This window comes from Frieseomelitta varia, unplaced genomic scaffold, assembly GCF_011392965.1.
Source record: "Frieseomelitta varia isolate USP_RPSP 00005682 unplaced genomic scaffold, Fvar_1.2 scaffold_341, whole genome shotgun sequence".
Classification (NCBI taxonomy): Eukaryota; Metazoa; Arthropoda; class Insecta; order Hymenoptera; family Apidae; genus Frieseomelitta; species Frieseomelitta varia.
This window is the reverse complement of record NW_025110081.1, coordinates 133,208-147,570: the sequence shown is the minus strand read 5'-3', so window position 1 is coordinate 147,570 and position 14,363 is coordinate 133,208. Positions and strand designations below refer to the sequence as shown.

Below are 14,363 nucleotides of genomic sequence, written 5' to 3'. Positions count from 1 at the left end.
AGACTTTAAAACGACTTATAATAAAATCCGCGAATACAGAATAATTGAGTTTGTTCATCACTTGTTCACAACTTTAAGCAGTATTGTAAAGTGTAAATCGTGTAATTCGATTCAAATATTACTTTTGGTGAATCGAATATTAAGGGACTTGGATTCAATTTAGTTGTGAATTAGTAAGAACTGTGAGCCGATATGACAAGTAAATAAAGTAAGTAGCGTACATCTTTGACATTTCGCTAAAATAATGATATTCTTTTCTCAAGTTGACTTGACAGAGACAGTAACATTGCAATTGTGTCAGTGTATCGATTCAATGCTTTTCGCTTGCTGCAACTACATTCGAAAATTACAATAGCTAGAGCAAGCGAAAATTCCGAAGCAAATGATCACAACGTTAGACAAAACTGGAGCAGACAAGATCACACGAATAATTGAACATCTATGCGTAAAAATAGAATTCGCACGAATCTTCTTCTGTGCAGTTGACTCGTTGACTAAAAAATAATTTTTAAATTCAACGAATTTTATCTTTCCAACGCACTTTAGCCTTCTACGATCGTGTCGATTTAACAAGGACAAATTCCGTTGGAAAAATGGCGAAACGAGTGAGAGTCAAAAGAGCGTGATTGCTTTTCCTTTTCTTCCTACTGTTCTCTGTTCTTCTTTTTTTTTTTTTTTTTTTTTTTTTTTTTTCGTATTTTATTATTTTCGTATTTTATATCAGCCTGCACGCTCCCTTCGGACCATGAGATAAACCTTGACCAAGTTGAGGATAACCGCATTAAGGTTCCACTCTCTCGTAAGCCAATCAACCGAAGAAAGCGCTTAACGGAAAGTGAATTATTGTTTGTTCTTACGTCGAGCAAGTGTGACGAGCAAGGGTATAAAAATATAAAAATATAAAAACGACGAGCCTTTCGAGCCCATTCACCGGACAGTGTTGATCTATTCCCGCGTTGGAATATCTTTGTTTCATTATTAAGTGCATTAATGGACGTTCTTCTAATGGCATGGTCAAGGAAGTATTAAAAACACTGAATGAATCGTTTGTTTGAAAGCAGTGGTCTCTTCAATATATCGTATGAAATATCGTTTCGAAAGAAGGGACACGGGAAATTAACAGGTATTATTAAATTAGCGAGTAATGGATATTATCGTCCTGTTTCAATTGACCTAAATTTGCACATTTACTTCGTGTATTATTAATAATTACTCACGTAACGAGGCATCGATATTCGATTGGTAGAAGAACGTTTTAACTCACCTGCAACAGAAAATGAGATAATTTGTTAGTGATGGTTTCATATAAAAGATACAAACATTTTTTCATTTATAAATATATCATTACTTGTCCTGACATATCCCTTGTAGTTAATTATGAAATTAATTAAGTAACTACTCGAAACGAAAATGTTATTTTATTATGAATAAAATTATTATCATATTACTTGTTCTATATTAGAAAATACAAAAAACTGAATTATAAAGGCAAAGAGTAATTGCATTTTTATTATAACGTGAACTAGTTGAAAATACTGAGCCGAACAGAAAAATTGTCAATGCTTCTCAAACTATTATAACTGAATTAAAAAAAAAAATATGACTTCATTTTGGAGCCTCTACTTCCACGAAATTGAGATCCTTTGTCTCAAAAACTTTTTTCATAATCAAATCCGCCATGATTCTGAAGATTAAAGCTTCTTTACAATAAAAAATTTTTTTTTTTCTGTTTTTGTTATCAAAGTAAACAACGATTTCTCGTCAAATACACGCACAAATACTTGCTACGTTCATTGTTTCTCAACGTGATTATTAATTTCATATTTATTTAAAAATTTATTAAAATTATAAATAATAATTTTATATATATTTATTATAAAAAAAAAATTCTTTAAAAAAATTAAAATTATTTTAAAATTTATTTTTATAAAAATTATGTTTATAATAAAACCTAAAATAAATATTTTAATTACAAAATATTTATAAATTTGTAATAAATTTAAATTAACAATTATGAAATTTAAATTAAAAATAAATTTTCTTAATATTAATATAATAATTATTATAAATATTATACAAAAATTTATTAATTTACCTTCATATAAATAAATTATATTTAATATTAATTTATTATTAAATAAATTTATTAGACGATTAAACGAATAGAATAAGAAATAGTTAATAATGTTCTAAATAATAATAAAATTAAACAAAAAATTTTTATTTTTTTAAAATAATAAAATTCAATTATTAAATCTTTTGAATAAAACCCAACTAAAAAAGGAAAGCCACATAATATTATTAAAGAAAATATTATAATTATACTTTTTATTGGATAAATATAAAATATTCCTTTATATAAACGAAAATTTTGAATTCCATTTATATAATGAATAAATCTTCCTACACATATAAATATTATTGATTTAAATAAAGCATGAACGAAATCCTCGCGACTCGTTCCTGCAACTTGTTACATCCGGAGCAACTCGTGGCAAACAACGGTCGAAAATCACGACCTGTTTATCCAACGAGAAACTCCCGAGATGCACCCCGGAGAAAGGATCGTCCGTCGTTACGTTCGCCAATGATTCCCTCTTACGCGGTCCCCGCGGAAGCGCGCTTTACGTGACGAGCTTCCATTTACCGATCTCGTGGGAATGTCAAGGTTCCCGATGTAATTTCAAGCTGGAACGCCATTCGTCCAACCTCCCCACCCCTGGCAGGCTTCCGCGGAAAACTTGGCGGGAGCCATCGGCTATCGAACGAGCCGAAAATTGGGTCAAGTGCGGATTTCCCGGCACGTGCGTCGTCCTCGCGGAAATCGAAACGCGGAGAACACGAAGCGGGAAATCGAGTCGCGGCGCGTGGCGGTTTTGCAATCCTTTTGTTAAAATGGGAAGATAAATTTAATACCGTTTGTTGAATTTAATACTGTAGCGTCTATTTTTTTAAAACGAGTTTAACAGCGACGAGGTTGATTACAAATGAAGAAGGAAGAAAATATATTGCAATCTCGGCAAGAAGTAAGAATCAAAGATCTCGTTGTACATACATTAAAATAAATTCTTCCTAAGCTTCTTGTTAAATCTCGTAATATATTTTTCTTAATAAACTTCTAATATATTTTTTTAATAAACCTATAGCATACAATATTTAACGAATGAAACAATTGTTCATCTATTGTAGATTCCATTCATGGTCCGAGTGTTGTTTCTTACAAAGTGTCAATGTATCATAATGTAATGTCAAGGAATATTTATTTTTCCAACCTGTCATATTGATAATGGAATGGAATCTATTGGAATGGAATCTATTGGAAGGTATAATCATTTCAATAATTGTGCGCGTATGAAATCTTTATCAATTCATCAAAATCTTTATCAATTTAATATTCGCCTGTAATCATTGCAAATAAACTCTGATATATAAATAAACCGTGTTTACATCGTATTTTGCATCGATAATCATTAACACGAAATTTTATCGAATTAATCGTTTACCTGATATAATCTGGGTCAATTATCATGTTTTATACATCAGTAAGTGTGTTAATATCAATGTCCAGCTCTATATATAATATTACAGTGTAACGCATTTCTAACTACTCTCATTTTGTCGCTGTATTCGCGATACTCGCCGCGTGTTCTCGCGATGTGTAATTTTTTTCTCTTTCTCTCTCTTCTGTTAAAAAAACATCGCCATCCAAAAATCACGAGCACTGGGAAGGGATGGCGAGAAAACATATCTCTGTTGCACGTGCATCCTTCATAATCCTGACTCATTTGGCTATGACCTATATTCGCTTTCACCGGTGAACACCGCTTTTTATTGTCCCAGTGTCACGCATTGCTATTCTGTTTTATAGCGTTTTTCTCGACAGCGTGCAAAACGATAACGCGTTTTATCAGTTTTTATTCTTTTTCTCTTATTTTCTTTTCTTTTTTTTTTAATACTGAGTGCGGTATGAATAATTGAAAATTTATCACACGGAAAATTTTATTCAACTTGACGACTCGTTCATTTGAAGTAGAATAAGATATTAAAGTCAAATTACAAGTTAATGGTGTTTGAATTTTTTATAGAATTTTCACTTCATTATCCAAAAATCGACTTTTTCAAATTGCTCGTAAAACAAAATGAAAGTTCGCAATTATTAACTACACGCAAGTATTAAAAAATATTTCTTGTTGTATATGGAAATTTTATTTCCAACAATTAATGATCAGTTAGTATTTCAATTATTAGAGAACTCGATTCGAAAATTCGTTTATTCGAAAACTTCGACTCTGGAAAATAATTCCCTCGCGCGGTTAAACTAATTGTAAGATCGAAGGAGTGTTGACAAGATGTTTCGTCATGATCGTGAATAAAAAAGGATCACGAAGAATAACGTGATATTCAAATCAAGATCGAAAGATCATTGGTAGCGAGGGGAAAAAAGAACCAACGCGAATGCCTAGAACTTGTTACTCAAAGAAATCATCGAAGGTAAATACAATTACTCTCACTAGCATGACGTCGTTTTGACACACTTCGTAATGAGCTGCATAATGATCAATTAAAAATCATGAATGTTTATAAAACGAACGTGATTATAATACTTGAATCACCTGCAACGACTAGTCAAGAGAATTATTTCACCTATAAACTTCAAATAGATTGGTACATTTTCGTATGTATCGACAATTACTCTCTCACGCAATTTTCCAAAAATGAAAATAAAACGGCAAAACAAGAGACTGATCATCAGTTTTCTAGCTTTGAGAAACAAATATCCACTTGGAATATTCTTTATTCGTCTCTACCTGCTTTAACCTCTCCAAAATTAATATTTGCCGAATCGTTACAATTTTGCAGCATCGCTAATCCCTTGTAAATAAGAAGACTACGCATTTTTATGCAAATTCAAATTTTTGAGAATGTAATTAAAAATCTAGAACCTTGATAAAAATCTACTTTACGTATTAAATTTCGTATGTATCTATATATATTCGAAAATTTGCCAATAAATGCATTAGAAATCTGTGGTCTATAATCGAGAAGAATTCTTTCCTCCTTTTTCCCGAAGTTGAATGTCTTACACTCTGTACTATTAAAAAAGAGAGAGATTCATCCCCGAAAAACGGATTTTATAGTTACAAACGAAGAAAGACTCAAATGAGAAAATACGGATACCTAGCAAAGAATGAAACGTGTTCGTAACTCAAAGAACAATTGACGATATCTGAGGAAACCTGTTGGCTAGCACTGAGAACCGGAAAAAGAGGTCACACAGGGATTACACGCGCGCGAAAAAGAATTACGGGGTGTTTCCGTAATGCAGAGGCGGATACATTTACAGAAACTTGTACTTAACATTATACGGTAAGGAGCACAATATAATGCCGATATTTTAAACTATCATAACTTTAAAAAAATCACGTAACAATCTACTCATTTTAAAGCATAAAGTCTCTGCTTTAACTGTTCTGAATTCGTTTTTTTCAAAGATGTTCTTATGCGACAATCCTTTAAAATTTACTGCGCGATTTTCTTTTCACCGTTTTATCGAACATTGAATATCAGAGATCAAATTTTGACAAAGATTTTGAGAAATCCTTAAACTTCGTCGATTTAACCCCAACGTCCAAAGTTCAATAAAACGGTGAAAAAAAAAATCGTCCAGCAAAGGAAAAATTTCAATTTTTTCAAGACGATGATGCACTCAGTCACGAGGAATATTTTCCAACGTTCCTAGAAACCTCAGTTTACTCACTAGTATCTTTACCTTCATACTTTTCGACTCGCTGCACGACGTAAGAACACCTTCAGTCTAACGAAATGAGCTTCGTTCTCGTAAGAATCGAGAGTTTCGATCGTACGTCCGTTTATAAAAAAAAAAAAAGGAAAAAGAAAAAGAAAAACTTTGACCACACCCCATGTGACACCTGTGTGTCCCGACGTCTGGAACCGCGGGAGACCGGGAAGCTAGGAGAGAAGCTGGTCAGAGTACGCAAAAGGAGGAGGCAAGTGGGTCAGTAGGTGAGTCGTGCTAAACAGTGCACGGGAGTGTCCCGACATTGACCTATATGTCTACTTTGTGTGTGCACTTGCCTTCCCCTTCCGTAACCCCCCTACTCCTCTTCGCCTTTTCGCCCGGTCTCTCTTTCACACGCCACCATCCCCTCCAGGCGATGCACTTTCCAGCCAATTGCATATACGGTCTGCTTGCACTCCGAGTTGCACTTTCCCCACCATCGCGACGCCACCCCGGCGCCGGATCGTCCCGCAACCCTCTCCCAACAGACGCGATCGATGCCCCGACGCGACCGAACCATCGCCACCGACTCGCCCATTCCCTGCTTTTAACTAATAAACACTGTCCACCCTCCTGTCGATCGTTTCAGGATGGTCCTTCGTTCGTTCTTTTTTCCTTTTTTTCTTTTTTTTATCTCTGAAGAACGAAACGGTTCGAATTTTAAAAGGGAGGAATTCTTCATTTGAGATTAACCCCTTGCGCTGGCAACTGGTTCGCGGACCATAACGAGTGACCGTAATACAATAATTCGTCGCTTTCTTTTTTCTTTTGAACTTATGTCGGTATGATATCATTTGTTTTGCCTGGGTTACATTTACTGAAACTACCACAGTGGTCAAAATGGTCAATTTATAATTTTTGTCGAACATTTTATAGGCGTGAAAACAGTGAGTTTTTAAAAAAGATTTAAATAATTTTTCGTAAAGTATATATGAACAAAAGCTTGTACACTCTCCACTGTACTATAAACTTGTTGGACTTCGATGTCTCCGATCGTCGATAGTTCTAGGGATAAATATGCTCGAAACTGAGAAAATGTTGCAATTTGGGGCAAAAAAATTCTCGACGTGCGTGGCACGTCATTTCAGCGCAAGAGGATAACAGTAAAAACGGGGAATTGAAAAACTGAGAATTTGATGAGTTTCGACTTCGATCAATTTGTCAGATTTTCAAAAGAAGGAATTTCCTTTCCCTGAGAGTTTACTACGGAAGAAAGGCCCGCGACTAATTTCAACGACGACGCCTGTACCACGAAAAAAAAAAAAGAAAAAGAATCGCGGAGATGACCTCGTCGAGGTCATTGTAAATCATCTTTCGCAATTCGCGCGATCGGCGAACGCGCGAGCGTGCTCGGTGCACGTACGCTCGTTAGCCTTGCGGAAATATAAATAGCGATCGCGATAGAAAAGGAGGGAAACTTGAACGGAGTCAGTCACACTCCGCCGTGCATTTCTCACGGAGTGCACCGAGCTCAATACCGAGCGACCGACGACGACTTCTTCGACGATGACGACGACCCTGGTTTAGCCGGTATGTTACGTAAAACTTCCGCGCTGCTGTGGGAAGCCGATTCCTCCTCGATTCATATAGCGAACGCTACTTTTCATCGCACGACGAATAACACGTACTGACTGAATAATTATAATCAGCGTTTTCCTTAAATAACGTAAATTGTGCGGTGAATTCGACTTGAATTAACATTTTAACCTTTTGCCCTTGGGGGGGGGGGGACTTTTCTTACTTATCACCTATTAACTTGCAGAGTCGGAGAAAATTTGAAATAATTTGGTATAAAATAGTAAACATCGTAAATATTTGCATAAGTAAATACTATTTCGAAATACTATTTCATTTAAGCATTAAAAATTCGTGTATACGTATACATATATGTAAGATATATACGTGATACGTATGCGTATGTGTAAGACATAAACGTGATACGTGTATACGTGTCAGATCAGTCCGGTTAACTCATGCTAGCAACTCATAATCGCATTTACCTTCGACGATTTCTTTAAAAACAGTCTTTCGTCACTTTTATCGTTTCATCTCCAATTAACTCCCATAGGATACTCAAATAAATCACTTTACCCTTACAAAAAACTTCAACTCGTCCCAATTATAAAAACATGCATCAGTGGCAAGTAAGAAGATAAAAAGCTTAAAAAAACTACAACATTATATTATTGAGAATTTTAATCTTCGATTAAAGAGCAAAAAGGCTTTCTCGTTAGCTCACCATCTTATAATTTACCCATTTTCTTCATAATTCCCGATCCTTTGCAATTAATCGACTTTACGATCAACCTCCAGTAGTCTAACATAGCTGAATTTTACACGTGCAATTTCTTATTACAATATGTATCAAGCGCAAAGATATGCGAAAGAAAAGACTTTTAAAAAGTTTCAAAATTTGACTTTAATAAAGTACATTTTTCATTATAAAAGAAAACAAAATTCTTTTACAATGTTTCCTACCTATGGAATACCCAACTTGTAATTTCGCATTTTCGTCGTGTCTTCAGAAATTTAAGGTAAAAATTCTCGTGAAAAATTTTACAAAAACGACAAACCAACAAATGTTGTCCTTCCATCTGAAGGGATTGACGAATATCGAAGAAGGAAGAGTAGCGTTCTGTATCGAAGACCCTGTTACCCCATCAGAAGCAGATACTTGTCCCTAGAAGATACGTCTGAACCGTAACGCGATAATTGCACACGTGGTTTACATAATCGCACTCCATCGTTGCAAAACCTTGGATGCATCGCGATCAATAAACTCTTCGTAGCCGTCTATTTATATTTCCCGCGAACGAGCTGCGAGAGAGACAGACTTCGTGCTCGTTTATCGAAAACGCAGCAAGGGGATAATCCTCGCAAAGTGAACGACAGAAACTAAAGATCGCTTCGAGACGTATATTAAGAAAATTAAAAATCCGTGTTCTTAATACACGGGAAAAAAATTAAAAATGCATACGTTAAAGATCTACCAGTTAAGCAATTAAAGATCCAGGATCTTCTATAGTCAATTTTTGCTAATTTATATCGCATCTAAAGGCGAGTTGACTCTGAATTTCTTATAAACGCCAACGTCTCGACATCTGTGTCAGAAATTTTTAATCAGACGAAGCATGTCCCTGTTTTTCTGTGAAAAAAAAAGATCTTGTGCCATTTATTCCAAGCGTATATCTAACAATAACTAAAACACCTCGAGATTTTTGATCCGACCTGTTTGCTCTTCGATACAGTCACCATTAAAGTCATTTCACATGTATACGTACGTGCGTGTATATACACGAGTAGTATATGAATCCGAACTTCAATTTCTGTAAGTTTTACGCGTATTTAAATCCTCGTTTAAAAGTCTTAGGGCAAATATTATATTTGTTTCAAAATTGAGAAATATTAAATGATACAAGAAAGAATTTGTAAAGTGTAAATGTATTAACAATTGCTTCATAAAATACATACGTGTAATTTAAAAATTTTATTACCTACAATAAATACTGAATATTAAATATTAAAGATATAAATATTAATATTAATATTAAAGATATAAATATTAAATATTAAAGAAATATTCTAAGAGTTTTATGAAAGAGTATAGCCGTCGAACGTACTGTTTTTCGTGTATCTTTCTGATAACTTTCAAAAACAAAGAAATTTTTAAATACTTGTGAGAGTCGTAAGGTCCGAACCTACTGGTAGGATAGGTACTCGATCCGATTTTTATTCAAAAATATCGAGTCTGCTTGAAAGTGATACTTCATTCTCAAATACTCGTGAAACACTGAAACTATCCCGCTTAAATTTCAGTGTGTGCTTGGAAATAGTATTGGAAATATCTAATCGTAATGTATTCAATTCTATCTCTAATTCTGACCTGATACGACAAGCGAGAGAGACCGAACTATGTATCTAAACGAGCGAGCCACGTTCTGCGCCCACACGTTGAAAATCTATCTCGTTAATTGGCATGAAAGCGTAGAACGGATCCATGCATTAGCCAACGTTCCTTCGAAATTAAATACAACGGGCATCAGCTACGCCATAAATTGGCGAAGTTAACGCTTTAGAAATTAGATACCTTCGTTCAAGCTGCTCGAAACAATTTCGCGAGAACGCGCTTCACGATCAATTTCGAACTCTCAAGTTTTGATCGATGACAAACTTAACCGACCACGACGTCGTGTAAAAAAACTTGAAAATTTTACGTATCCACGTTTCGAAAATGTCATTTCGTTTGTTTGTTGCTTCGCTATTGTATTTTATCAATAGGCCATTAAAAAAATGACTTGTCTACGACAATTATCAGTTTGAAAATTTTCAATAGAAGTAAATGGCTACGATCAATAATTTTTTCCCCTTGTAAGCAAAATTTTAGCTATAAAAGGTTAACAATGCGCCTTTCATTCAATGACGATGAACATACTGCATTTTTCTTACAGAATAAACATAGATTTTTGAGAGAAAATGGATATTTTTGAGAGTATAATTAAAACATTTACCACAGAAAATTATTTTATGTGCAAAATGTACATATTTTGGACATTTTATTACATTTTTCATACTATGTGTATTCCATGGAATTTAACGATAAAACTACAGGTTATTGCAATGATTAATTTTACGTACGTATACATATACGAACTATGAGCAAAAGAAATAATTCTTTGTAGCAGAACTCAACTTGCTAATTGACTCATTCGATGAGGTTCAAATATCAAAGTTAGCCAAACGATAGAGAAAATATAGCTAGACGAAACAAGGTCATTTGCAGATAAACAAACCAATTAATTAAAACTGGAGTTTTTCCCTTTTTTTTTTAAATTCTTTCATAGATGCAGCTAGTATGTTTTCTACTTACGTATTTCTTTTATGAAGTTTGTCGTTAATTCCAAGTGAAACTTCAAATTGCAAGAAATTGCTATATAGTTCAAGATACGCCGATAATTTCGCAAAAGCCGCGCCTAATTCACCATGTAACTCCCTGTAACGAGAAAATTCGTGCAATCCCATCCCCGAGGACGCGAAATCGTACGATACCCGTTGGACGAGCATAATCTCGCGCAAGGTCATCAATTATCCATCCTCCTAGCTCGCGTTGAACGCTATAAATCAATATCATCTAATTGTCACGATAGTTGATGAAATACGACGATCGTCGTGGATTTGCATTCTGTTTGTTACCAACGCAGTTATGCAACTCGCGTCACGTATTATTAATTACTATTACTGTTATGTATTAATTATTATCAAAATGACTATCAAAAATACTCCGAGTAAAATTCATTCGCGAAATGAAGACGATCGAAAAAGAAGTGTCCTTCGAAATTATTTCACAGAAAATTAATAGATTTAAATAGATAACCTGGATCGTTTATTTCCGGATTATTAAAATTATGAAATTTTCAACGAATTTTAAAAATATTATACGTATTTCACCCAAAAATTTTTTCGAAGCAAAAAAATGACATTTGACTCAAAAAATTAATTCTACAATGTAACAAAGACTTCGTTAAATATCGGAGAATTTTTTCAAATTTTTGAAAAGCTTGGAACTTTGCTCGTAGAAGATGCGAAATTGAGCTTGAGCTCAATCTCTTTCTGGTATAAGTCTTTTGACAAAAACCGATTTATTATATAAAACTACATCATAATTTGGGTAAAAATTTGACTTGTGATACGATTCGATCATAAATAAAGAAAAGAAAAACGAATTCAGTTCGAAATTTTAGATTAAGTATAGCTACAGTTACTCTTTGGTTACGTAACATTTGCACAGTCATAACCTTGAAGAAATTCAAGGTTATGATGTACAATGTAAATCTATTCGAGTTTACTTTAAACAATACTACATTTATGAAAATTATGTAGTCGACCCTGAAACGAGTATTCAAAAATTAAATAAAAAAAAAATCCGCAATAGAAAAATATGCTCCGTCTTTCAAAAACAAGCAGCACGTTTTTCATAAATTATTCAACCGAGGACGCGTGTTAACAGTACACTAGCTCCAACCAACAAAGAACACCATCCAATCATAATGCAAATCGAAGCACAATGAAAGAAAGAAGGAGAGGGATGCATAGCATGCACAGACCAATGTAATAAAGCAATACGGTAAAGAATAGAGAAGAAAACACGTTAAAGAGAGAAGGAAGAGGACAAAAAGAGAATGCAGAACACCGGAAGAATAAAAAGAGGAAAAGAGACGGAAGGACAACAGAAGACAGGTTAGAAAAGGAGCGAAAAAGACAGCACTACTGATATAGAAAGAAATAAAACAGAAACGTCAAGGAGAAAAGGAGATGTGAAAACAAATAGAGAGAGTGAGATCGCGAAGTTCGTCCTTGGACTTATATAACACGGAAGAATCTAGCAGAGAAAGAGGAGAAGGATCTCAGAAGAAAAACGGAGAAAAGAAACGAATTAAAAATAAAGGGACAAAACAACAGTGCACGCCTGCCCTCTAGTAGAAACCGAAAGATTCTGGAAATTTCGCGAAACAGCATATTTTTGAAAGAACTCGAATGTTATATAAATCATATAACTAAACAAAAGATATTTTATAGAAGAAGAATGGTAAAACTATAAAACACTAGATGAGAAAAATGAGTAGTATATTAAATGTTTGCAAAACTGCAAAATGACATTTAGTTGCATGACTGAAGTATATGTAATTTAGATACGAATTAATGTACAGTAAAAACAAATAACACATTTAATTGAACGATCCATTTTTTAACTTCACTTGTATGAATATTGTGTGTGTACGTGCGTGTATGTATATATATATATTAAAATGTACAGACAAAATAGAACTTAGATTAGTATGATGCACATTTGTGTTCATGCATAATATATAATGTAATATACAGATCAATTCATAGTCAAAAATATAATTCCGATATTCTTTTACCAATATTTTCTCAATTGAAACTTTCTAACCTCAATCTTTGTCAATAAATATTATGTTATAAAGTAGAATGCAGTTTTCTCCTCTAACATTTTAATTCTTTTTACCATTCAACGATTTCAACATATTACTAATCAAAGGATAAAAGATAAACTACAGTTGAATATTACCATTGGAATTAATTAATTTTTAATTCAAATATATTCATTTATTTAGCAGAACTTCGTTCAACGTTATTAACCTAATTTAGATTATTATTAAATTGTTAGATAGTCTCTGAAAAAATTTTGTTTATTTCGCTACATCACCCCGTTCATCTACGTCTTTCATAAGACGAAAGGGTTGAACGGCAACGAACACGGAGAGGGTTAATTCGCACTAGCTTGAGGTAGGACGTGCACAAACGGTCGGCAGGTGTCGCCACATTGCAACACATGCCGGACTCGGTCAAGCGATAATAATTCTCACGTGTCTCTGTCAAGCGGTACCCTGGCTTCAATTTTCTATATGCGAGAGATTATCTAGGTTAGAGACACGCCGTTATACTATTGCGTAATAGAAAACGTAGCTGTACGACCCTTCTTCACTACCACGAGGTAAAACGTCAAAAAAAGAAAAACATGAAATACAAGCTACGCCTATTTGAACAAATCGCTTATTTATGACATCGACAACTAAAAGAGAAATAACAATGTCACATTGGGGAACAAAATGTTTCTTTTTTGTATGCACTTCTGTGTTTGTTTCGTGTAAATAAGACACGCGTAAGGATTAAACCAAGAGAGTGTACAGTCGAGAACAAAAGCAAGATGTGACATAGATTTGATCTCGAAAGGAATTTTCACAGGAACATTATCTCAAAGAGAAATGCCACATTCGTAGAGGGTTCAAGACGAATGGGAGATATGTTCGAAAAGAAATTCTCGGGTAATATCGCGGTCAAATGTCGCGAATGCGGTCACTGAACTAGTTCCGTTTCGACCCTGACACTGCCATTGCCCCCAGGTCGCGATTTGTGTCAGAGGCTCAATATTGTCGTGATTTTATTTCTATGTAGATTTACTCACCCCTTTCGTTAGACTCCATCTCGCAAAGGCCTTAGACACCGTGCTGGATGTACGGTAAACGACACGAGTATCGAGCAAGTACACGTGGAAAATTACTCTGTAGATTACGGGCCGCTGGCTCAAAATTCACCACGATATAAACATGGCCGGTCGGTCTCTTGTCACAATTATCGTGAGGTCGTTGAACCTTTTCGAAATCGATAGACAATTATACGAGACACTAGAGCAGTCTATCCTTTTTTTTCGATGCACACGAAAATTAGTGAAGTACTGTAGCTTAGCGTGTGCCGCCTAAAAATAGATCCTGAATTCGGCGATTGTTTTGACTAACAATGTAGTTCGCAACCTACTCAAAGATGGCGCTACGCATTGAATGTCCGATCCCATTGCGATACACGTGAAGCGAGATCTAAATTTCAATACTGGAAAAAATATTTTTATTAAAATATACATATATAAATGTAAAATATAAAATTTACATAAATTATAATACGTAAATTTAAGTAACTCAAACTTCAAATATATTTCAACTTTACGTAATTATTAATTCATAATTATAAATATAAATTTCGTTCGTTA

At 34.3% G+C, this 14,363-nt stretch overlaps 1 protein-coding gene across 2 annotated transcripts in view; it reads right to left on the bottom strand.

The window, feature by feature from the left end:
* LOC122530389 (retinoic acid receptor RXR-alpha-B) overlaps positions 1-14,121 on the bottom strand; it is an 83,639-nt gene extending 69,518 nt beyond the window's left edge. For both annotated transcript variants that reach the window (XM_043657292.1, XM_043657296.1), the window contains exon 1: positions 13,785-14,121. Coding sequence is in view for 1 of the 2 variants with exons in the window: in XM_043657296.1 (XP_043513231.1) it covers positions 13,785-13,803 (19 nt within the window). In the remaining variant the exon portion in view is untranslated. The remainder of the gene's footprint in view (positions 1-13,784) is intronic.
* Positions 14,122-14,363: the final 242 nt, after the last annotated feature.